The 26,662-nt window shown below is 35.2% G+C and overlaps 1 protein-coding gene across 2 annotated transcripts in view; it reads right to left on the bottom strand.

Moving 5' to 3' along the window:
• Positions 1-26,232, bottom strand: part of Meox2 (mesenchyme homeobox 2) — a 78,506-nt gene extending 52,274 nt beyond the window's left edge. The window contains exon 1 of one of the 2 annotated variants that reach the window (XR_007210051.1): positions 25,438-26,177. Coding sequence is in view for 1 of the 2 variants with exons in the window: in XM_048339752.1 (XP_048195709.1) it covers positions 25,438-25,951 (514 nt within the window). In the remaining variant the exon portion in view is untranslated. Of the gene's footprint in view, positions 1-25,437 lie in introns of both variants that reach the window. The other variant, XM_048339752.1, reaches the window with a different exon arrangement.
• Positions 26,233-26,662: the final 430 nt, after the last annotated feature.

The following is a 26,662-nucleotide window of genomic DNA, read 5'->3' as shown; positions in this document are numbered from 1 at the left end:
CAAAAAAAAATCTGATCTGTTTTTTAGATACTTTCCATTGTTGGCTCCACCAGATTTTCTCAATTTATTTCATACAGTACAATTGAGGCTTAAATATATTCATTCTGTAGGTGTTCATCATGGTAAACCAAATAAGCCAAACCCCATCAGGAAAATGTGGGGTGGAAGCTTAATGGGAGGAGGAAAGGGAAAAGAGTGTCATGGGGATAGAAATGATCCAAGCAACATCACAGGGATATATATGTGAAAACAGCATAATGAAAACCATTAGTATTATCTTTTAAAGGAGGCAGGGGAAATCGGAACAATGATAAGATAGTAACAGAGGGATGAATATGATCAAAATGCATTATATGCATGTATGAAATATGGCAACAAAACATATTTAGGCAATTAATATTGGCTAATAAAAAAGAAAAGATGTTATCAGTGAACAGTTGCTTTAGTTAAGAAACCAAGGTAAAATAAATATTAAATGGTTGCTCATAATGTAAAACTAGATTGCTAATGAAATGGTACCAGGTTTCCTTTCAAATTTGCTTTTACCTGCCAGGAAGCTGAGGTCCTTTAATTGTACACTAAGAAGTTTGTTTTTTAAGATCTAAGCTAATCATAGTTTGGTAGAAAAATTTCAAATTTCTCAAAGTCATTAGAATCAATTAATATATTAATATCTTCATTAAATTGACTTCTCCAAATAGGCACCTATGCAATATTTGAGGCTTGAATAAATTGATTTTTCCCACTTTAAAAAAATCAATAATATTTTCTTCAAAAATGGGTATCAATTTACCAATGGCAGCCATTCAATCTGCACTTTATAAATAGCAAACTGACTGAAGGAGTGGGAGATTAATCAGTCATCCTAAAACTATGAACAAGTATTTCAAACCGGTGTTCTTTAATGAGTTTTCCACTTAAGGCTAGGTGTGCACCTGTAAGTCTCTGAGTGACACAGAGTACATTTATTGCATTTCTGGTAATGATTTGGGTGGTGCTCTGTAAAAACAGTCATTCCCTGAGAGGAGCTAATGTCACAAATCCTATGATTTGGGCATTATTGGTGCCATTGTAGCCACTTTAGCTAGTTGACAAATTTTCAAGTGACAGGCAATGGGTATGTGCCTCCATTGTCATGTAGTGTAAGGTTGCACTTTACAGGAGAGTCAAGTTAAATAAAATAAGATACTTTTGTGCTAGATAGAATTTTGAGTAGTTAATTGTTTTGTTTTCAGCAAGAACATCCTTAACACCCTTGCAAAGTAAAGGTTACCCCTGTTTTTCCTCTCACACCCACATCCTCCTGTTTAGTCTCTTTTCTGGTGTTACCTAAGAATATTTAGAAGCAAAAAATATATATATATCAGCATCACTGATGCTCTTTTCATTCTGGATAATTGTTTTGAGAAATGAAAGGTAAAAACCAGTCAAATTTTACTATTTAGAGACTCACCTGGGTTAGGCAAATGGATAGAGAAAGGGTAGGTAAATCTAGTTGTATATTTGGAAATGGACAGGATTGGAAGAGAGGGGGAAAGATGATAGGGGTGACATTGATTAAAATCCACTGTACTCACAAACTGACATGTGGTATTGAAACTCCCTTGTGCAACTACTCAAGGATAATAATAATTAGAATCCTCAATTTACGAACTTTGAGGCCTACCAAGAAGCATGCCTTATTGATATAATACAAAAATATTCTTCAGAGATGTGTATGAGTTTTAGTGGTTTTAGGTTCTCTGTTTTTCTAAGCCAAAAGTAATGGAGCAAATAGAGACAGTAATCAATAATAGTGTATAAATCAAACTACTTCAATGACAAGAAAATGAATATAAATATCAGCTGTGGTATACAGTCCAGTGAGACTTGAGCTGTCAAGATACAAATCCTTTGAATGATACTAGGTTCAAAATAAAGGAAGAGAGAGAGAGAGAGGGAGAGAGAGAGAGACTGAGAAAATTAAACATATTTCGTAGTTGCCAGGCAATACAATTTTTCAAGGTTGAGTAATGCAATAATCCCCTATAGGAATAAGCAGACTTTTAGTTTCCATAGTGTTCGAAGCCAGATTTTGATATTTTTGGCTTAGGACAATGAAGCAGGCCCCCATTCCTTCAAGATTTTCCACATCCTCCTTAATATCTACATCGTGCAGTAACTGAGAGAACTTTTGGTAATTTATTTGTATTTCATTCTGAGATTTATAAAGAATGAAATCATCCCAAAAGATTTATGATTGAACACAGCACATATAAAATTTAAAAGCACAGTTCCTTTTAAACAAATCAATTTGCTGTTCTGGTAGCCAAGTGTATGGCATTATCAATATGATAAGAATGAAAACCCTAGAATTAAAAGGCTCTAAAACATTTTATCAAATATTATAAAATTATTAATGGTTCAAGTACCATGCATTCTGACATAGTGACCCTTCTTACACATGCAAATATCTCATCTGTGAAGCATTATGGATACAATGTCAAATTTTCTACTTTTGGTCCCACAGACATGAACTCTCATATTCCTAGACTCTTGTTTGTGGGGAAAATAGTTGGAATCTGGGCAAATAAATATACTTATAAATTTATTGAAAAAAATGAAGGGTAGGAAAAGATAAAGCTAAAAAATTATATCTTGATTTATCTTGTGGCCAAGTCTGTTCATGTCAAGAAAAATCATCTTGGTATACAATGTAACACTAAACTATTTATTTTCATGATGATGATGAGGAACCCCTAGGCTTTGTGCATGTAAGGTAACTACTTTAACATATCTCAAGCCATAAAATATATTCTTGAACAAAAAAAATGCATAAGATTTTTGTGGGCTGGAACTATTTTATATATACCAAAAGAAGGACTAGCATAAGGTGGGTAGTAAGAACCAAATAAACCAGGGCTTATAACATCAGCATCTTTCTAGTCCTGGAAATACAGAAAGAAACATAAATGAAACAGCTCACTGATTTGGTCTCTGCACTTGACAACTTGGTCCTTGCAATATTTCTGAAACTATGTTATTTCCAATAATTATGCTCTTATTTAATTTTGTTTTGGTATTTGGATAAAACAAACATAAATCATGGTTCATTGTACTCAAAGAGCTTTCATATTTGCCTGAGAAAGGAAGCAGATTTGTTCTGTAAAAAATAGTATTTCTTAATAAAATCTAAGGGCTTAATATAAAACTTAGGGGAAATAGCAATATGTTATGCTTTTACATTCAATGTGTGATACACTTTAATTTTCCTCTTATGCCTCTTGTGTCCTTTTGTATCACACTTGCTTTTTGAGCATTGTTGGCATTTGCCTTGTCTCTGATTATCTCTTACCTGGTCTTAGACTTCTTTGGTGAATTGCCAGTTTGGATGTATGCACATTCATTGTAAAGGAACTCTTTGTTTTGACTGAGATCAAGTACAGTAAAATATACATGATTTTTTTTAAAATAAAACTTACTAACAAATTAAAAAAAAACTCTCATGGATAGATCTTTGTTGTTTATTCCTAGTGAATGTTCTTATCTGAGAATCAATTAGTATTTGACTTAAAAGTGGCATCTGATATAATTTAATGATAAAAAGTACTTCCAGCTTAATTCACTTGAGGACCACAAGTCTCCATATAAGATTCCTAACCTTTGCTCTACAGAGTTTGGATGTTCACACATATCAAGTTTTCTACTTAAGAGATTTCCAAGGCTTTTTCCTACAACTTTCATTCTTGGATTGGACTCATCCTTACACTGAGAGTGAAGGTTTGTGGTTTGTTTGAATTCCTGTTCTGTGGCTCTCTGCTGGTCTTTCTCACAGGTGTGAAGACCCCAATGCCCTTCTCCTACATCCTATTTCCACTTATGAAATATTTATTTCTTGGAAGATGAAGCAAAAGTTACTTTTGTCTTCCTAGAAATCTCCTGTTCCGAAGGATTCAACAGTGATTTGTTTATTTCGGAGGAAATGGAGACCAGTCTGTGATGACAGATTTATTAGTTAAGTGGACATCACACACACAAAAATGCTTTCCTTACAGTTTGGGCTTCTTTCTAACCACACTCTAAATGTTCAAGACAATGTTTTACATTTTGGCAAATCAAATCCATGTGAGTCAGTATGGTCAAATTTTTGAATTGGTGTGACTTCGGTCGTATATACTTGCAGAACAACCTAGAGCAAAGAAAACTAATGGACTTAAAAAAAAACAAAAAACACTAACGTTATCTTAAATTAGGAGAGAAAAGTGACACCCAATGAGTTAGTAACACTAAAGACTTTCAGAACTAAGAGAAGAAATTATGTAAACAAAAAAGGACATATGGCAAGTATTCACGAAAAGATTTCCAGTGTTTGCAAAGAGAATACAGGAGATCAAGTATTTTAATCAAGAAGTGCCTTCAATTATAACAGTAATATACATTAACTTGTCATATTTGTCACTGATGAACGGTTTGTTAACAATCATTTATATTTTAGAGTAATGTTGAAGAATAGATGCTAACTTAATGATGGAAGAAATTATTCTTCCCAAACTAACAATTTTATTAGCAAGGAAATGTCATAAAGGGAAGACATCAGTGAGAATTCTATCCTCTCAAGATTTAATTTCTAAAATATACTGGCTAATTGATGTTTAGCATTTATTCAAATTATTGCTAGTAATGATAACGTTTTTGGACTGTCCCAAGATTCATATGTTATTTGTGCCATAATGCTATTGGTGGCAAGTCTTTCTATGGAAAGAAATTTGAGGATGAGAATTTCATCCTGGAATTTCATCCTGATGCATACAGGTCCTGGCATCTTGCCCATGGCCAAGGCTGGACCAAACACAAACAGTCCCCAGTTTTTCATCTGCACTTTGAAGACTGATTGGTTGGATGGCAAGCATGTGGGAACGTGAAAGAAGGTATGGAAGTCATGGCAGCCATGGAGGGCAGTGGGTCCAGGAATGGCAAGACCAGCAAAAAGGTCACCATTACTGGCTGAGGGCAACTCTAATACATCTAATTTGGTTTATGGTAACCTCTGGACCATTCCTCTGTAACTCAGGGGAACACCCTTCCACCCCATCTGCTTGCAATATCCTGTCATCTTTATGCTCTCACTGCAGCTCTTTGGATTCCATGTTATCCTTGCTGTCCTCCAAGTCTAGCTGAATTTCAGAGTTAAGTTTATGATTATGAATAAAAACTAAACAACAAAAAATCACACACACACAGGTTAATGTCACCATTATTTTTGAAAGTAATTAGTTCAGCCATATTTAAAAGTGAAAGTTCGGATATTTAGCATCTTAAATAATAAGGTAAAATGTTCCCACTATGAACAACAGTAGAAAGATAAAATAGGGCATCATTAGTTTTAGTTTTACACCCTGCTCTTAAATATGCCCCTTCCAGCATTCCTTTTTTAATACCAAGGACATCAGTTTGATGAGTTTCAGAATCCCTCCCATTTGTTTTGTTCAGTGGTTAGTTTTAAATCTTATTTGTACACACCAGGTAAATGTTCTACCAATGAGTGATATCATTAACTCTAGAATCCTATCCAGTTCTACCATTCTGAGTCCCCTTGAATATATCTTGCAGGTAGGTCTTTCAGTTTCCAAAATAGAGGTGGAGAAAAAAGAAAAAATTATTTAAAAACTAAAGAAATACTTAGGAATAATTGAAGGTCACCTAAGTCACAACTTTCATCAAAGTCAGCCTTTCAAACAGTCATAGCTGTAAATTGATTTTTTTCATGTCTCTCCTTGGACAAGTTCCCCCTTGCCTTATCAAGATGGTATTAATTGCATGCCAAAATTAATATGACCCACACATGTAATCACTGAATCACAGAGCAGAAACCCTGACCTTTCACTGAGTTTATATCCAATAGTGTCCTGGAATTGTACTCAGCATGTATGCGTAGTGCTGGGGGAATTCTGGGCTCTGTGCAAGCTAGGTATATATGCTCTATCACTGTCTTGACCCCCTATTGCTAAAAAAATATTTTAGAATTACAAGTTTACTCATCTTGGATCAGTTTCTTCACCACTGACCTTGTATTTGTGCCATAGAAAATGGTGAGATGATAAATAAAGGATATGAAAAAAAGTACCCTAGGAACAAATTTTGTTTACACTTTGAGGAGTCAAAAAAATCCTACCCTGGATTTGATACTGTCATTTTTTACATGGTTTCTCATGCTTTTTCTCCAAAGGCAAACTGTCTATGGATTTTCATTCACCCATGATAGGACTAAAGTAAGAGATGGAAGACAGGGAGACAAATTCCATCCTCTTTCTGAAACCTCTCTGCAGCTCTCTGGATATTTTTAACCCTTCAATTAATCATTGTACCTTCACCACATTGCTGCAACTGTTTCCATTCTCATCCTCTTCATGATACTGTAGATCCTTCCTTGAAAATCAATTTATTTATGATCTTAGTGGACCCTCAATACATTGCATTTAGAGAATTATATGTGATTTTGTGAATTATAGTACTAATGGAAACAGCCATTGCCTTGGTGGGAGTGGATGACAGGATTGGAGTGAGGTAGGTCCCGATTTCACACTGATGAACATTTATTAAAGAATTCTTTTCTGAGTTACCACCGTAAAGTAATGCAAATTGATCTAACATAATAATGCTCCTTCTCAAGTGATTCAAAATTTCCCATTAAAAAGCAAAATGAGAAACTTGAAAAAACAAAAACGTATTTGGATTCATGTAGAGAAAATGTGACAAAGTATTTATGTCCGACCTGAGAGTAACACAACTACTTCATGAGGAAATCCCTTAATAACATCCTACTTGTGACTTGTGTTAAGCAGCCCCTCCCTAGTTCAGCACCTCCTTAGGACACAGTTAAATTATGAGTCCACTTTATTCCATCTGCTTTGAATAACATATTTAAATTTCCTATTGGCTTAGTTTGGCTTTCTCACATCCTGAGTTTTCAAGGCAAACAGTGTAATGTGGAAATCACCTATTTCTACTGTTTTAGCATGCATTCCACTGCATTACGACATTTAACTAACCTACTTAGTGTCTTGGGATTTTTTTTAAAGCATATTGTATCAAAGGATTTCTGATACAAAAATTACAACACACATGTAATTTTACCTATGAACAACACATAATTTTTTTCAAAGTGAGGGGATATTTTATATTAATCTTTAGTAGAAGACAACTTACATTAGTAATATAGATGGCTACATCCACACATTTATGTACCGATGGCCACTAATAACATGAGTAAAGTTTTAACATAAAAGTAAACTCATAAATTTCACCCATTGAAAACTAGTAAAATGTTTTCCTTAAGCTTGCACGTTGCCAGTAAAACTTTATTACAAATTATATTTGGTCTGGACTTACTCTGTTCCACAAAAACCCTAAAACAATGATAAACTGGGAGTTGAGCACTTATTTTGGCTTAATTTAGTGTAATTGTATAAGTTACCTATAAATACATGTATACATTCATGCTTTTTCTTTTTTGTCTTCCTAAGTAATCCAACTGCAATTACTCACATTTTTCTGGGTTTCCATATTTCAATGTACATTCTCAAGTCATAAATTCTAAGATGAATGAATTATAAGATGAACCATTGCCAATGTGTAGTATTAATATTGCTTTTTTAATACCACAAATATCTAGCAATTCAATCCTCAATTAATCTCTATTAAACGATGAATTCACTGGTGATTAGTCTCCTGCTTCCTCTAGACACAAAACTTTGTGGTTGTGGTGTTTAATTGCATACTACACAGAACAGCCAAACCAGTCCAGATGTCCCACAGTATAGATGTGAAGCTATGTCACTCCTCCATTAGCTTTCCTGGATGCCTTGTATTCTTTCTAAAACAATTTAAAGTCTCCTCTAATAACTTTGACTGTTTGTTAGCTACCTCACTTAAAATTCTGGAATTCAGATCAAAGATTACAAGAAATCAAATCTTTTGAGAGACTTTAAATGTCAATAATTCTATGTCATTACTTGCTACTGTCTGATTCTATTAAGGTTTTAGACTTTCACCCTGGAAAATCTAGACTAGTTCCTGGCATGTTCCCCACCCTTTCCCAGAAAAATGTTTTCCTCCCTATCCCTCAAGAGGCCTGGAAGAATCTCCCTAGCTGACCTTATATTTAAAAAAAAAATGTTTTTATTGTTTGCTTTCTTACTTCCAAACTCAGCTATTGCTTTGTTGCATATTACTTCATTTTAATAGTGTGCTTAGCATTTAATGATTTAATGTCTTTGTTTTTAGTTTTGTAACTACCCAAATACTAGGTTCCATAATAATAATAAATACCATAATCATTATTATTATTATTGCTTGTGTGCTGGTCGTGGAGCTTCAACTCTGGACCTGAATACTCTCCCTGAGCTTTTTTTGCTTAAGGGACAATGCTCTACCACTTGAGCCACAGTTCCACTTGTGGCTTTTTAGTAGTTAATCGAATGTAAGACACTGATGGACTTTCCTGCCCAGAGTTGCTTTAAACCTTGATCCTCAGATCTCAACCTCCTGACTAGTTAGGATTGCAGTCATGAGCCACTGTCATTCATCTAAATTGATAATTATTTTAGAATATCAGGAATATTTTGGTAAATATTTGGGTGATAAAAGCAAAACATCCTCGAGGACATTATATTTTATATTTAAATTACATATTTTACATTTTATATTTTACATTTTACATTTATATTTTATATTTTACATTTGGATGCACTGCAATGTTTAATTATATTTGGCTTTAGTGGCATTTGAATTCACACAATTCCTTTTTCTTTGGGGTCAGTTCCCATCCTCAGTGAGACTTTTGGCAAATAGTAATAACATAGTCTTTTTGTTTAAAAACAGTATCCAACTAAATTCATGCTAGATGCATTAATGTATCCTATATCTATACTGAACATTTCATCAGCCTGTAGCTATACCTAGTTATTGACAATTTAGAATTAAACAATGTAACCAATGAGCCAATTTTTCCATTTATTTTACTTAATTTAAATATAAATGTGTGGCTAGTGGCTACTGCTTTACAACACCAGCAAACATTACTTCTATTGAGTATAACCACAGGTACAGTTTTTACTAAATAAGCATTATACCTTATTGCACTCCTTATGTTGAAAGTAAAATATGTAGAATTCCAGTTCTCTGGTTTTCTAACATTTTCAACAATGGAGCAAGATTATTCTACACTTTCAGTACTCAATCATGACCATACATAGAAATCACCTGGGAAATTTAAAAGAAAATACCCATGTCAAGAAGTGATAATCTAAGATTTCTTTAAAAAAAAAAAGTCAACAATCAAGTGAAAGAGAAGATGATCCAAATAGTACAAATAAAAAAATGCACTGATTAATATTGAATATAATAGGAACTTGAAAGTCCATAATACATGTTTCTCTCCACATTTTTTATATATTTTTATTATCAAACTGAATTACAGAGAGGTTACAGTTTCATACATTAGGCATTGGATACCTTTCTTGTACTGTTACCTTGTCCCTCATTCCCCCCTCCCTCTCCCTCCTTTCCTTCCCTCTCCACCCCATGAGTTGTTCAGTTGTTCAGTTCATTTTCATCAAACAGTTTGTAAGTATTACTTTTGTAATTGTTTGTCTTTTTTCACCCTGTGTCTCTCGATTTTGGTATTCCCTTCCAATTTCCTAGTTCTAATACCACTATACACGGTTTCCAATTTACTCAGATAAGATACAGAGAAAGTGTAGGTACAACCACAGGAAGGTGATATAAGAAGATCATCAATAATAGAGGCTACAATTACATATGGCACATTGAAAGTAGTTACAACAATTGTTTCCATAACATGGAGTTCATTACACTTAGCATTATCTTATGTGTTCATAAGGGTATAGCTATTGGGCTCCTGTGATCCTCTGCTGTGACTTGCCTAAACCTGTGCTAATTATTCCCTATAAGGGAGACCATAGAGTCCATGTTTCTTTGGGTCTGGCTCACTTCACTTAGGATAACTTTTTCCAAGTCCTCCCATTTCCTTACAAACGGGGCAATGTCATTCTTTCTGATAGAGGCATAAAATTCCATTGTGTATATGTACCACATTTTCCTGATCCACTCATCTACTGAGGGGCATCTGGGTTGGTTCCAGATTCTAGCTATGAAAATTGTGCTGCGATGATCATTGTTGTGCTGGTGGCTTTAGTGTGATTGTGTTTGTGGTCTTTTGGTAGATAGCCAAAAGTGGGGCTGCTGGGTCATAGGGGAGTTCTATGTTTAGCCTTCTGAGGAATCTCCATACCACTTGCAAGAGTGGCTGAACCAGTTTACATTCCCACCAACAATGAAGTAGGGTTCCCTTTTGGCCACATCCCCTCCAACAGTTGTTATTGTTAGTTTTCTTGATATAAGACATTCTTACTGGGGTGAGATGGAATCTCAATGTTGTTTTGATTTGCATTTCTTTTATGGCCAGTGATGTAGAGCACTTTTTCATATGCCTCTTGGCCATTCTCATTTCCTCATCAGAGAATTCTCTTTTTAAGTCTCTAGCCCACTTGATGAGGGGGCTATTGGTTCTTTGCGGTTTTGTTTTGGATGAAGGTAATTGTTTTAGTTCTGTATCTATTTTAGATATGAGGCATTTGTCTGTTGAATGACTGGTAAAGATCTTCTCCCAATCTGTGGGCTTTCTGTTTATCTTGCGAGCTATGTCCTTTGCCCTGCAGAAGCTCTGTAGTTTGATGTAGTCCCATTTGTCCAGTTCTTTGGTTTTCTAACCTTTTCAACAATGGAGCAAGATTATTCTACACTTTCAGTACTCAATCATGACCATACATAGAAATCACCTGGGAAATTTAAAAGAAAATACCCATGTCAAGAAGTAATAATCTGAGATTTCTTTAAAAAAAAAAAAGTCAACAATCAAGTGAAACAGAAGATGATCCAAATAGTACAAATAAGAAATGCACTGGTTAATATTGAATATAGTAGGAACTTGAAAGCCCATAATACATGTTTCTCTCCACTTTTTTTTTTTTTTTTTTTTTTTTTTTGCCAGTCTTGGGCCTTGGACTCAGTGCCTCAGTGCTGCTGTCCCTGGCTTCTTTTTGCTCAAGGCTTGCACTCTAACACTTGAGCCACAGTGCCACTTCTGGCCATTTTCTATATATGTGGTGCTGAGGAAGAGAACCCAGGGTTTCATGTATATGATAAGACAAGCACTCTTGCCACTAGGCCATATTCCCAGCCCTCTCTCCACTTTTAATATTGTAATTTTCTAATATCAAATTTTAGAAATGCCAAATCTACTTTAGGTTATCAGTACTAATCTATGGCCATCAGAATTTCTAAAGAAGTGCCTGTACTCCCATATAGCATCAGTGCTGCTGAGAACAACTGGTCTGAATAATCTTAGGATATGTTGGAAGAAAAGACAAGTGATATTTGGTTTTCCTTAAGAATAAAGGTATTTAGTAAAATTGAGTCTATATTAGAGTTATGTATAACAGATTTTTATTGCCTAAGTAATTATCAACAATGCCTATGTAATTATCAACTGATTTTTCAAATTTATAAAAAGAAATGCTGACTTCTTGCACAATAAAATACATTTCTCTTTCATCCTAACACAGCTAAGAGGCACAGGGAAGGTGAGTTTTGTTTTTACCTTATCCTACCTCATCAGAATTGCTCATTGCTTTATACTGAGTCTACAGCATGGACACATGTGTCTCAATTCTCTATAAAAGTAGTATTGTTTCCTGCTTAAATAATCACATCACTGCACCACAAGTCACATAAGAAAGTTTTAATTTTTTTCTTTCTTAAAATTCATCCAATTCAAAACTTGTTATAGTAATTTTACTTTTCAAAATACCAACTGTTTCATTGATTATTCTAAAGTGGATTATTTACTGTTCCCTACTTTTCTCAATTATCTAAAAATATCACATTTCAAGTTTAAATACTATCATTCCTTGACTATTTGGATTGTTAAAAATATCTGAATAGTCTAAGCACCACAAAAAAATGACCTCAATAATGCATAACAGAATTCCATGCACAGTATTTCTAAAAATGTCATGTCACTGCTGAAAATAATACAGGAAGGCATTTGTTGATATTAGTTACCAGGAATTTGTACCTAAACAATACTAAATTGTTGAAAATACAGACAACTTGACTTTTGAAAATATAGACAATTTTTCTGACTTAAACTATGAAATGAGGTTTTGTCCTGCTTAAATCACAAATACTAAGTAATTCACATGAAAACAATGGTACTTCACTTTAGAAGACATTTAATAAGTCTCTACACTCCCCAGTTAACTTTCATATATGTCCTGGTAATAAGAGACCAAAATCCAAGTACATGGAAAACCTATCACATAGATGGTTCTCCTATCATGTCATATAGTCCTTGCTACAACTAAGTGCATTTCTCTGCACTTAACAACTATCATTAAAAAGAAATTAAATTATTTTTCCTTAAAGAGGAAATATAACTCAAACAAGAGACTAAAGACATATGAATTAAGGTAAGCAAACGAAAATATAAGTGAATTGCTACAATGTGGTTTATTGATGGCATTTGTAGAAAAGAAAATATAATTAATGGTGTAGGTGATATTGACATATACCTGAGAGTTTTAATCTTTCTAACATAATGAAAATGACACACGCAAATTATAGAAAGATAACACGTGATGAAAACTAAAAATAAAAAAGAATGGCAGAGTCTGATTAATGCACATATACATATATAAATGTATGTAAAACTAGTGAAATATAAATGAGTTCAGTAGTTTGTAGTGGTATCATTTGTGATTATTTATGTACTGTGTTAGGTACTATGTTATGTACTATGATTGTGATGTATTGTGATTATTTAATTAATTCCCACTTGAAGAAACTAAGTAAAAGATGTAAGAATTTCTCTGCTATTTGTTAAACCTGCATGTAATTCTTCTGATGATCTCAAAATAAATTTTTAGAAAGGGTATTTCCCAAGTGGTCAATCATAGATTTAGTTGAGAGATTTTACTTGGAAATCCATTGATTTATAGACTAATGTCTTATAAAATGAAATGAGATCATAATATGCAACATATACGAGGGCTCTAGACTAAATAGAAGATGGAAAAAATCCTGTGGGAAATTTTTGCAGTGCAACTATGACTATAGCTAGGTACACATACCAAGAAATACCAGAGCATTGTCTTAATCACCTACCACTTAGAATTCTGTTCCAAAACCTAATAGAAGAGATCACTTTTCTAGAAAAGCACAATGCTAAATCTGAAGCAAAATAATATGATTGTGCATAAAAACCAATATAAGCTATTTAGTATATCATGAGGGGTGAGATACTAGTTGTTCTATGTGTCACATATATTAAAGTTTGTAATTGAATAATAGTAAAAATAATTTCAAATTAGCTTAGAAACTAAAGAATAAAAGCAATAATGTTAAAATGTTGCTATGATGTGCTCTGGTAATGGATTCAATCAAGTCCCATTGAGGAAGAATGTAAACAGTTAAATATGTTCCAAAAACAGAGTCCTAAAGAAAAAGAATAAAATTAAGTCTAAACATGGCATAAATAAGAGCAGAAAAATATTTATAAAATGATTTTTAAAAGAATGGATTGAGAGGGGAGTGTTGCTATGTAAAGCATAGAACAGTGACCCATCCTTGAACATAAATCTACCTGAGAGATTATAATTAGATCATTAACCTGGAGGAATTTTTAACATAAATCAATAAGGAGGAAGGAGAATTTGAGTGTGTTTGAGGATGTAGTTGTGTTTAGAAGACAAAAAGAAAAAATCCATTTAATAATTTGTTATATTTACTATATATATATATCATCTAAGAATGAAGAATGAATTACTATTTCTCTACTTGTAGTAGAAATTTTCTCTATTACTTGATCTGAAGACAAAAAAGGCAAACATACTCTAAGTAAACCAGAATACAACAAAATGTATTTAAGCTTTAAAAACAAGGACTGGATTCCTCACTTTACAAATGGTTACCTAAAACATGTTATTATTTACCTAAATATATATTACTTACAGCAAAACCTATCTGTACATGTTCTTCAAAATACTAAATCTTATCTTAATATGGACTATTGCATAAAGTGTTAAAAGTTACAAGCACTTTGGTCATTGCTACCAGACCTATTTCATTAGAAAAATACTAAATTGAAACTAAGAAAGATTACCTGTGTTAACATTCATAAAACAAGTGTGAAAAGTGACTGAGGTCATCATAAATGCAAATCCAGATAGAAGTAGTCTACACCCAAGTGTTTTCTCAAAATACATTTTGTTTACTTAACATTAGTACTCAATGTTTTATAAATATTGCTTAAATTCATGAGGGGAGACAAAAATCTTAATGTTTCAAAATATCTTGTGAGATTTTCCCTGTATGGATACTAGACAGAAGAATGGGGGAGCAAGATGCCACTCCTAGGCTAAATGAACAGACATAGCTTCTCTGGACACATGCTGTCATGGCAGAAATAGTTTCCCTGCACTAAGTCATGTCTCAATCCCTTCCAGCTTTCTTATAGTTATAAATTTGGTTGTCTGTTTAAATATTAAAGTACTGAGAAAGCTACACATCAAACTACACTGAAATCGATTAATTAATGAACTAGTATATACGATCAGGATCCTATTTTATGTTTTTGTCATTGCTGTGTGTCACTAAACATCTAATTCTTGTCCTTATCCTGTGACTTTCTCTGTCCTTTTACCAGGTCTTCTATTATCAAGCAGTGGGACAATCACACCTTTCTTGTTGCTTTTTTGCCAGTCCTGGGGCTTGAACTCTGTCCCTGATGTCCTTTTGCTCAAGGCTAGCGCTCTATCACTTGAAGAGTGAAAGAAAGAAGAGTCTCACAGAAGTGCCTGCCCCTTCTGACTTCTAAACATGATCCAGAGATCTCAGCCTCCTAATTAGCTAAGATTGTAGCAATGAGCCACCAGCACCGGGCAGTCACTACACTTTTTAAGGGATGAAATGTAAATTCAACAGCTTTGAAAAAGGTTAACTCTGCACATGGGACTTTAGCCACCTGTTTTATAATTTCATTGCTTACACAAAAATAACTGCTAAATACCAACAGATTTAATAGTGTTAATTTTCTGTTTTAGTTTTCTGTACTCTTTGTCTTGCATATAAGCTTATATGATCCCTGGAAGGGAACAGGAATCCAAGAAATAGCAGGACAAAGGATGAATTAATGCGACAATGATGCTCACTAGAAACTATGTTGGAAATGAGCTTTACAACTTGGGGGTGCAGGGGAGTAGGGAGGGGTAAGTGGGAGGAAGTGAGGGAAGGGGTAAAGATGTTTAAAAAGAAATCTACTCACTACCTTACTTTTTGAACTGTAACCCCCCTGTTCATCACCTTTACAATATCTTTTTTTTTTTTTTTTTGCCAGTCCTGGGCCTTGGACTCAGGGCCTGAGCACTGTCCCTGGCTTCTTTTTGCTCAAGGCTAGCACTCTGCCACTTGAGCCACATCGCCACTTCTGGACTTTTCTATATATGTGGTGCTGAGGAATTGAACCCAGGACTTCATGTGTACAAGGCAACCGCTCTTGCCACTAGGCCATATTCCCAGCCTCACCTTTACAATAAATAGAAAAAAAATCTCTAAAACATATTTCTCAGTTCTCCAGATTGCACTGGATTGTAGGAGAGGACACTGCAACAAATAATTGCATAAATCCGATCTCCCAGGACTTCAAGTCAAGAGAATTCTGTTCTGTGTTTCCTCAAACTGAGCAATATTTTTTCAAGAGTTATAACTATACACAAATAAACAAATGAACTCTATTCTTTCTAAAATGTATTACCACCAAATAAAATCTATCTCATGCATTCTATGTGGGACACAATGTTTTTACTTTTTCTATGCTTTGTCTATTTGCCATTTGTAAAGGTCTCCAAATAAAACTACTAAAAATAATGAAGAGCTACCACACATGAATTCTCACTGCAATAAGTGTTATACATAGTAAGGAAATACCTCTGAACCATCCTCTCGCTTAATAGCTTTAACAGAGAAATGATATTTTTATTATTAGATCTGAATCTATTTATTTTGAGTTCTCCCTCTCATACTCTCCTTTAAAGACAGAAATGCTTCTTTTGTTTGGTTCAGTATATTCTGTCGATTAAAAAAATTAATAGAGATGAGATAAGAGACACTGAAGAATCAGAAGTAATAAGATCATCAAGTAAAGGATCTCCGGAATTTTAAGAGTTATAAAGGCAATTACAGCCTACCACAAAATCTAACTAGAAGTCGCTCAACATTCAGGGAAAAAAAGCATATAGAATATCTTAAATTTATACCAATCACTTAAGCAAGCAGCCCTTCTGATAGCAATATATGTAATAAAAAGAGATACCATAGAACTATATACAATCACAGAACATACTCGCTTTCATAGACGGAATAATTCTTACACAAGCAGACATTGTTCTAAGTGTATGGTGCATGTAAATTCAGCTTAATTGGGGGAAACTAAGTAAAAAGAAGTTTTATTGTTGGCCTATGAGTGGTAGCTAGTTAGAGAAGCCAAGCAACAGTTGAGTCCTCCACTGTGAATCCCAGATCTATTTCCCATGTTTTTTCTCCACGTTCTGCATTCATTTAGATTGACGTGGATGCCTTTCATCCACAAGGCTTCTGTGCTCTGGGTCCTGGTGACATTTGGCCAGTGGAGGCAATAGGAGAAGACTGGATACCTGGAGGCAGGACTGGACAATACCAGGTATCTACTGTAATCTTGCACCTGAGGCCCAACCTTTGCCAGAAGGCCTCTGTCCCGATGTTCTTACCAAATGGATTCTAGTGAGAGCTCCTTCTGTTTGCCAACTGAGGTTTGGGGAGCTATTATTTTCCAATTGTGGACAGATCCTGGGTGATTCATCATTTCCTGTTGCTTCCCTAAAACTGCCCAGGATCTAATTATCATTATTTAATTCTTCTCAATTCTGCCCTACAGGGTCATCCACTGTCTTGTCTGATATGCTAAGAAAGAAGACAAGGCTTTTATGATGCATCAATCAGCATGATTAAATGTGCAAATTAGAAACAACTTGCCACATCGTTTTATTTTCCAAACTTCGGGGCATCTGAGAATAAATAAGATATAGATAGCCACCAGTTCAGGAAGCAAAATGAGATTGGAAGAAAAAGTACCTATGGTTGCCTGGATTTGAGCATGGATGTTCATAGAAAAAGAATTCTGGAAATGTGGGAGGGAGCAGGCCCCCATTTGGATGTCTGAACTCTGGCTTTCCTGTCATTTCAATCTGTCTCAAAAGTTTACTTCAACATTCAGTCTCGTTTAATTCATCCAGACTCGTTTATATTTCAAATGAGGAGAAAAAAAAAGAGTTTCCATGTAAACATTACATATGGTTGGAGAGATTTTAATTGTTAAAGGCAGTAAAAGGAAAGCTGGCTTTCCTTTTGAAAAATATCAAATGAGGAGATACCAATTGATTTCAATATACACAGTGTGAAAGGACCATTTTGATGCTCTTTAGAATGTAAACACCATTATGAAACTACTGAGGACCTGTAAAATAAGTTTTTACCTTTTTAGTCCTAAGTCTCTGCTAGACTAGTGCAAATAAAACAGTAATTTGAGTTTTATTTTCATTGTTCATTTGTTAAGAGTCATTTCTTGTCTAATTATCGAGGTAACATGTACACATCAGTTTAGTTTGCATTTTATTATCAAACAATTAAGAATATTCATCTAAACATTTACAGAGTGGTCCAGACAGAGCAAGAAGATACCTCTACAAATATTGAATATATCTTATTTACTGCATTGCAAGTAACTATCACTTTGCAAAAATAAGTTTAACTGGATTTCAGTTCTGGCAAAACTTTAAGTATATATATTCAAAGAGTAAAATTTCAGGCTTTTAAACTCTGTTGGCATATACTAGCCTAAGTTGGACACCGCTGGTACCTTTCCTCAGAGCCTGTGGGATGATTTCATCTTAATGACATTCTTGCTCACTCTCATGTAAGATAACAAGGGATTTCTTTTTCCTTGTAGAATCATTGGAATCCCTTGAAGTGAATGAAGAATAGTGAGCTTACAGGAAGAGAAAAACAAAAGAAAACACAAACTGCAGGGGACTTGGCAAGTTTGACTTTTATGACTACCATTGATTACTAGTTCTAGCCTGCCGGAGTCTCTACACAGCTTTACATGCTAGAGGCTTAATATCTTAGTTTGTAATTGAAACATTTAACATCACATTACAGTAGCAGAATGTAGGATGTTGAATCTCTAGTCAAGATTTACCATTTGTCAGAAATTTAATTTTGAATATTATCTATTAGTGCACACACCTACGTAGGAAATCTAACTGCTATATTTTCCTAACACAGCAACTTCACAATTATCCTAGCTTTACAAGCAAACTTTCTAATAAACCATAACACAAGCTAATAACTATAGAAATTGAACATCATCAATTCCCAGCACTGTAAAACTTGAATACCTCATATCCATAATTTTAACCAAGGGAGCCCACATAAGCTGCAATGAACACATTTCAATCTTCTTACACAGAGTTAGGAAAAAGAAGACAGTTTTTAGAGATGCATTTAAAGCAAGTTTAGTTTTTAAAGTTTTGAAAATCAACTATCTTTCAGTTTAAAACTTTTATCAATAATAAACCTAAAGTCTTTATTACTGTAAGTTAGATATAGTAAGAATGTTATATTTGAAATAATTGTAAAAATTCCAAAAATTGAAGATTTAAAGTGCTAATGTAATCAAGTACATTAGATTCATTAAACTTAGATGTAAGTGCAAAATTTTGAAAATTCCATAATAGCAATATATAACGTAGTTATATAAATGATTTTTTCTATCTAGAATAGAAAATTAAAAGTGATTGTATGATAAATTTTCCCTCATACAAATCCATCCCCAAAATGCTTTGATACAAAAGTTTTACCTGACCATTTCTGTTCACATGCAGAAAAGACCAAAACCAAAATACCTTCGGGCCCCTAAACAAGCCAAAATGCCAATACCTGGTACATAATTTACAGACTAGTATCATGCAAATTCAAAAATTAAATTGTGTGTAAAATGCCGAGAACATGGGATTTTTATTGTATATTCCAATTTTCAAAGGTAAAGAAAGCCTCCTGATAAATCCATTTTATTACACACAAATGAATATGTTTAGCAAGTAACAGTTAATTTAGTAATATGTTTGTTAAAATGTTAAGATACTTCCTCTGAAATAAAAAAGCAGTATTTGAGATTTGTTATTCATAGATAAGTAGAAAAGTCATTCATTATTTTGCATGATAAAATGTTATGAAGTGCAGCTTTTTGAAAAGGAAAACAATTTCTCTATACCTTTAGAATGTAAGAAAGAGATTACAAAAAAGAAAACTAAAAATAATCCTCCTAGAAGGGGGTATCAGAGGCAGGTGCTGGTGGCTTGTGCCTATTATAGCTGCTGAGATCTGAGGATTGTGCTTCAAAGCTAGCCTAGGCAGAAAAGTCCCTGAGATACTTATCTTGTATTACACACACACACACACACACACACACACACACACCACAGAGAGAGAGAGAGAGAGAGAGAGAGAGAGAGAGAGAGAGCAAGAAGTCGAGCTGTGGCACAAGTGATAAAGCACTAACCTGAGCAAAAGAGGCTCAAGGACAGTGCCCAGACTGGGTTCAAGCCTCAGTACTAACACACAATAAGAAGAAAGAAAGAAAAAGAAAGAAAGAAAGAAAGAAAGAAAGAAAGAAAGATGGAGGAGGAGGAGGAGGAGGAGGAGGAGGAGGAGGAGGAGGAGGAGGAGGAGGAGGAGGAGAAGGAAGGAAGGAAGGAAGGAAGGAAGGAAGGAAGGAAGGAAGCAGAGAAGAGAGGCGAAGAGAAGAGAAAAGAAAAGAAAAAGAAGAAAAAAGGGAGGGAGGGAAGGAAGGAAGGAAAAAGAAAAGGAGCACAAGGAGTTGACATTCAGTCTTAAAATTGGTAATAGAGATTAAAGCCTGAGAACTCAATGACCAGTATGGTAATGTATTTTACTATATAATTGTAAGATAATACACAAGCTGTTTTGTATTTGCATTGATGACTGATTTCAGTTTTTTGCCTACACTTTTCTATATGCAGTTATTTCCTATGGCTTTAGTTCAGAACAGCTATTCAGAAGAGTCATAAGAAATATAGGGACCATATTAGTTTGTTATCTTTACATCCTTTTCAAAAATTATATTAATAAGTAGACCATGTTACCAAGTAAAATTCATAAAATATGAAAATAAAATAGGACAGTAAGATTATCACTGAATAAATTTGTCAAATAGAAAATTCATTCTACCAACTCAAATTATTATTTGTGAAATTCTGACTTGGTTTGTGTTTCTTTCTCTTCTCTTTTTATATAATTTTTAATTATTGATATTAGCCAATACCTTCCTCCTGTAAGTGTAATTAAGTTTGCCTATTATGAATTGGTCCTTCGCTTTTTATGATGATAATTAGAGGACAAGGATTTCATGAAGAATTAATTTCCCTCACAAAATATGCTATTATTACTAAAAATATGGTGTTTTGGAAATTTTGAGGAAAATTGAAAATCAGAGACATACCAATTTGAGAGATAAGTAATCAACAACAATTAACTGAGCAATTGTAGAGGAACTCTTACATGAATTTTATTTTACGATATATTTCTTTCTATACTATTGGCCAATTACAGATACTTAAAACTATCATAGCACTGTTTAAAAACAGAGGGCCTCTGAAATTTTAGATATAAATCAACGAGGTGAGCATTATTTGAAACTGAAGTGTTATTGTATTACGCTCCTTTTTTTAAACTAAAAATCAAATATGCTCACAAGTATTTGTTTTGTGTTTTGAGCTGCTGACATTTACAATATACTAAATGAATAAAATTATCCAAACAAAGTAGTAAATAAAGGAATTATAAAGAGGCACTTTCAAACTAGTTTATTAAATCACTAGCAAGCTAACACTTTAATTTTCTATTGTATATACTACTCTTCCAAATTTTCCCTCAAACTAAGAGAAGAACTAATACTTTTTGAGATTCATTTTTATTTATAATTGATTTCTTAAAATGATAAAGTCCTGCATAAATAGTGCAAATTATACATTTTGACAATTGGATGAAAGGTATTTAAAGGTATTTAAACACAAAGAGAAAATAATTACTATAATGTGTTTTCCCCAGTGGGCTAGTAGAAACTAGCTTACAAGGCACCAATTTAAATTTTATTGACGATTTTGTTGATGATTTTTGGAAAACAAGGGTGAATATTTTAAGGACGTTGTGTTGGGATTTTAATCTGAGTGAAAGCTTAGATGTCGCTAGGCCTTCCATTGTAGCCTTTCTTTCACCAATAGTAAACTACAGATGAGGACATTTATATTGAACTAGAAATATCCTATATTAATTTTCACTTTCCTTTCATTCATTTCTGGACTGTTAATTCTAAAGGAAGTCCAGATCTTGACTTATGAATGTAATCAATATGGAATGCTCATATAGGTCATTCATACCTACAATTATTATCTTATGTCAAGTCACCACCTAAAACAGCTTAAACCTATAATTAAGCTAACACTTGAAGAAAAATAAAAACTATATTTTAGCTTCCATGGCTTTGAGATATTTAAATTTTCAATAGCTTATAATATTTGGGATCCAGCTGTTTTTTTTTAATTCTGAAGAAAATAGTGGAAAATTATACCTAAACAATGCTGAAGTAATAAAGTAATAAAGTCATCTTTTTTTTCTTTTCAGAAAACATGATGATTGAAATATCTAGGAAAAAATACTAGAGTTAAATTGTACTAAGACATTAACTCTGGATTAAAGGTTATACCTATTAAACATAATACTTCCTTGACAATCGTATAGACAAATAGTTTGAAAATAAATGCTTTATGGTCTAGTAGCTATAAACAAAACATTTGTCATTTGTAATCTAACTGAGAATCCAGTAAAACACACCTTCTCAAATAAATCTCTACCCTCTCTTTCTCCTTTTTTGAATATATTTGCTTTTCAAAATAAAATAAGTAATTATTTTCACTAGACTCATCTGAATAAAATTATCTACAGGTTTATGTTGTAGAATGCTTGCATAAAAGCAAGAATGCATTTTATCCCTTCCTTTACATTGTTTGGAGAACAATCTCATATAACTCAAGCCAAAAAATTTGCACTATTTAAAGACATTTTCTAGATCACTTGCTTTGTGTGATTGTTTTAAGTAGAGTTGTAAAGTTTTGACTATTAAGAGTTCCTTTGAAGGTGTGGCAGATGTTGGCATGGCAAAGAGGGCTGGAAAACATAGGAGGTTCAATTTTACAAAAATGGTTAGCCTATGAAATATGTTTAGTACATAAAAATATGGCATACTTTTCTATCAGCCTAAGTAATTTGTAAATGTCAATCAACTACGATTGCAGCCTAAAGTCCACAAATATCTGCTTTTACATCACTAAGCTTTCTAAGTTCGTATACATGTGGATTTATGTATGCCTATGAAGGTGAAATTCATATTATGATCCATTACTATGAACAAAGTGTAAGATTTATAAATATTTTGGCCGTTTTCAGCATACTCCAGCATGTCTATTTCTACGATAACTGAATTCGGCCATAGACCCATGTGCAAACAGTCCCAGTATAAGATGCAATCATACAGAATTTTTATTCCAATTTTCCAGAAGAGTTACATGTTGCATTTATGCTCAAAAATTCATACGTCAGAACTGCAGCCTTCCTTACAAAACAGAAATGATTTCTACTTTGCATGATTTTTTTCTCATACAATTTCACTTGCAAGGGTTTAGAAATCAATTGATTTCATTTTAGAAGAAATATTGAATGTTTGAGAGTGTGCTATTAATTACCAGGAATTGTGTTCATAATATAACACATGAGGAGAAATATAATTCAAATATTTAGTATGTGTAAGAAAATGGAACAGTGGAATCTGTTGAACTGTTTTATGTATAGAAGGAAGGGTATGAGGAGGAATGATGAAGGAGGTGAGTTTGATCAGGATACATTGTGCAATTCTATATATGCAAAGAAAAAGTCTTTCAAGAACAATTGAAATTATTTTCCAAGTTGCTTTATTTTCTGCTAGAATATGAAATGAAATAACTTTAAACACTTCTTATAGAAGATAAAATGTATTATCATTACAGAAGGGTATTCTGAATTTAAACCTATGTAAAGATATAATAAATATTTTCTCAGACTCAGCAATTGGCAAATTGAATTCTATTTTCAACAAATGTACAGAAATTACTGTGATGCTTCCTTTTACTTAATCAAACATTCCTTCAACATATTCTGATCAAAGGAAAATTTCATTCAAAGTCCACAGTGATTTTTATCTTTTGCAAGGACTAATTGTTTTACCCATTAAAGTTGAAATCAATCCATACTTTATGAAGCTGACACAACTTTTTGCCTCTTTGTTTCTTAGTACCCTAGTAATCAACTTTAAATGTAAAAATAAGCTTTGTTTTGTTATATGATTATTTTGTTACTTATGAAGGAGATAGTATTTGATTAGCTGGATTCTGTGATAGATTTTATGAAAATAGGGTCAGTGAAAGGGTCAGTTTTTGAATCCTGCTTTCTCTGATTGTCCCTACCAAAAATAATACATGTCTTTTAAGGCTTCCAGGAGTTGTGAGGGACACTTCGGTTTTCACATCGGTTTTTCATTGTAGAAAGTAAAATGAACCATGAGGTCTGAAAATGCCAAAAGAATTCTGACCATCCTTCACTGCGATCTTCTGAATGCAACTACTATCAAAAGATCTGTCCATCAAACCATCATGAGATTTAAAAACTGTTTTTTATATCTAATGAAAACAGAAACTTTCTTTAGATTAACCTTCAAATAATTGTCTAAAGAAAACTTCATTGACAGCTAATAAAATCCATTAAAAATGATTGACAGTGCTGGTGATTTCCTTAGATATAAACTAATTTGTGATGGGGCATTAAAAGTTTATCCTTGACCTTGAAAAGTAAAAGTAAGATTTCATGACTGCCAGGCAACATGTCCATGGTAATACTGGAGGAGAAGTGATACCTCTTCATAAGCTACTATGAAGTGCACAGCTCCATTATCGTCGTTTTCATACCATCTTGTCTAAAGTTTCACAGAGGCTAAACGTTTTCTTCATTCTTCGAACTTAGTACCTGCGAGGAACTTTTAGGACTTTCATGGCAAAATTACACCAGAGAAGAAAACGAATGCAAGCATTACATGAAACAAATGATAGCTTTCAAAACCTTAGAACCCAAGTGGCTCTCTCTCTCTCTCTCTCACTGTGGAGGAAAATCCACAATTTCTTTTAGCATCTTTATAAGGGCTTTGAAGAGTTGTAAAGAAAGTATTCAGTTCCTCTGGATTACTAGAAAAGCACTTAGCCCCCTTAGACTTCCAATTCAAAAAACTCTTCTGTTGCTTGAGGGGCCACTCCCCAAACAAACCTGCAACTCCTGTGTCCTGTGCTGCTAGCCTATCATCTCATCCTCAGGCATGAAGCAAGCTATGAGTCCCAAGTCTGCTTCTCATTACTTGCCCAGGTATACCACCCAAATGGGAGAGAACTTGCGTTGTTACTTTTGAATCTCAGACTGTCTTTAGTCCTGCACGAGTTACTAACTTTTATAAAGAATCATCCTCCTTCAAAAATCTCACCATCTACATATTTACAATTCTCTACTACATTGCTTTAAACCCTCTAAACTTCAGATAATACCTTCTTACTCCAGAGAGGAGGAAGTGTTTATCATTTAAAATAGGGTCCTATTATAGGAGATCTCTGAAATCAGATTTTAAAAAAAATTTTCTCATGTGCTCTGCCAGGTTCTACTGGAAGTTCCAAATATTGTGCAACAATTTGGAAATCCAGTTAATGATGGGAAAAATCCAGCCACTCTAGAGTTGGGAATTTGCAAGAGAAAAGTTAAGGAAGGGCACCGCACGCAAGCGCGGCTGGCGCGCTACATCCAGGGAGCCACCCCTCCCCTCAGCCTGGACCATGGTCACGCTACACATCGATTTTACATAGTCATTTGCCTTTTATTTATTTATTTTTTTTTTGCACGACCTCTGGTAAACTAGTTTGGGATCTTGAAGAATTTAGTGCTGCTGGCTATATCCCTGTTATCCTCGGGGCAACACGTGTCCCCAAATAACAGGATCAAAGTTGTAGGTCTTAATTTGGTCAGTGAGAACCAGACAGGGCAGGGTATTTCTCATCTTCCCCGAGGCCTTTTCCCCGGCATCTCCCCTCCCCCTGTCCGAACACCTCGCCTGCCCAGAGGTGGCCAGCGTCGCCTTACCGGAGCTGTCGCTTTTCCTCTTGCTGCCACTTCTCTTCTCCACCTCCGCGGGTGACAGCGCTTGGCGGCCGTAGTCCCCCGGTGCGCATGCCGCGCCGGTCGGAGTGCTGGAGCCCAGGCTGGATGAGTTGGAACACAAGACCGGCGGGCTGCTCCCCAATTCCGGGGGCCCTCCCGAATCGGGCTGGAGACAGAGACTGTGACGAGCCGCACTCGGTGGGGAGGACATCTGCGGGAGGTGCCAGTTGGTTTGCAGCGCCTGGTGCTGCTGCTGCTGGTGATGGTGGTGGTGGTGGTGGTGATGGTGGTGGTGGCCCCTGTGATGCTGGCTGGCAAACATGCCCTCCTCGTTGGGGTATCCAGCGATTATGCAAGACGAGGAAGAAGTAGAGAGTTCGGGGTAGGACATATGGTCAGACCTTCCATGGAGGGCGAGGGAGGACTGGGAGAACGGGTGCAAGCCTTGTGCTGTGGCGTGGGGGCTGCGCAGGCAGCCAAAAAGCGGGTGTTCCATAGCATGCACGTCTCGGGGTCCAAGCAGATGAGGTCTCGATGGCTCCAAACGCCTCCACCACCCTCTGTCACTTTTTACTGGAAATCGTGTGACTTGTTTCCACACTTCCCAAAGTAATAGCTGCGCGCGTTTCTGCAGAGCTCGGATAATCCCGGTCGTGAGCCCTAGCGGCCAGTCTCCTTCACATATAAACACTGGGGCCTGGAGGAGCTTCCCTCTAAGCTACTCAGATGTCAAGGGTAGAAGAGACCTAAGCCAAAAGAAGGTGGTCCCAGAGAACTGCTTGGGGGGGGGGGGGTGAGGGAGGGGGGGGATGGCTCTGAGAGGTTATAAATAGAGTGTAATGTGAGCTGGGGGCTGGCTTAGGAGCCCAGAGCTGACCATGCAAACTTCCTCCAAATCTCCCGCTCAGTCTGCGCCACCGCGCGCGCTCCCTTCCACTTCCCGGAGCCGCTTGTGTCGCAGCGGCGCATCCACGCCCTCGGGGCCGGGTCAGCTTCCAGGATGGCAGCCTGGATACCCAGGGGCAGAGTCCCGCCGGGACGGACAATGGCTCCACCCCCGCAGGCTCAGGGAGGCTTAAGTCAGCCCTGTTCCAAGGGTTTCTTAGTTGCTCCCTAGTCTGGGGAAGTTTAATTTGCCACTAGCATTAGGGAACTGTCACCTGCAAGAATGCGGGAGAGCGCCTTGCTCTAGAAAAGCACCAAAGAC

The sequence above is a fragment of the Perognathus longimembris genome, chromosome 2 (genome assembly GCF_023159225.1).
Source record: "Perognathus longimembris pacificus isolate PPM17 chromosome 2, ASM2315922v1, whole genome shotgun sequence".
Lineage (NCBI taxonomy): Eukaryota > Metazoa > Chordata > Mammalia > Rodentia > Heteromyidae > Perognathus > Perognathus longimembris.
The sequence above is the reverse complement of the archived record's forward strand: the minus strand, read 5'-3'. Positions and strand labels throughout refer to the sequence as shown.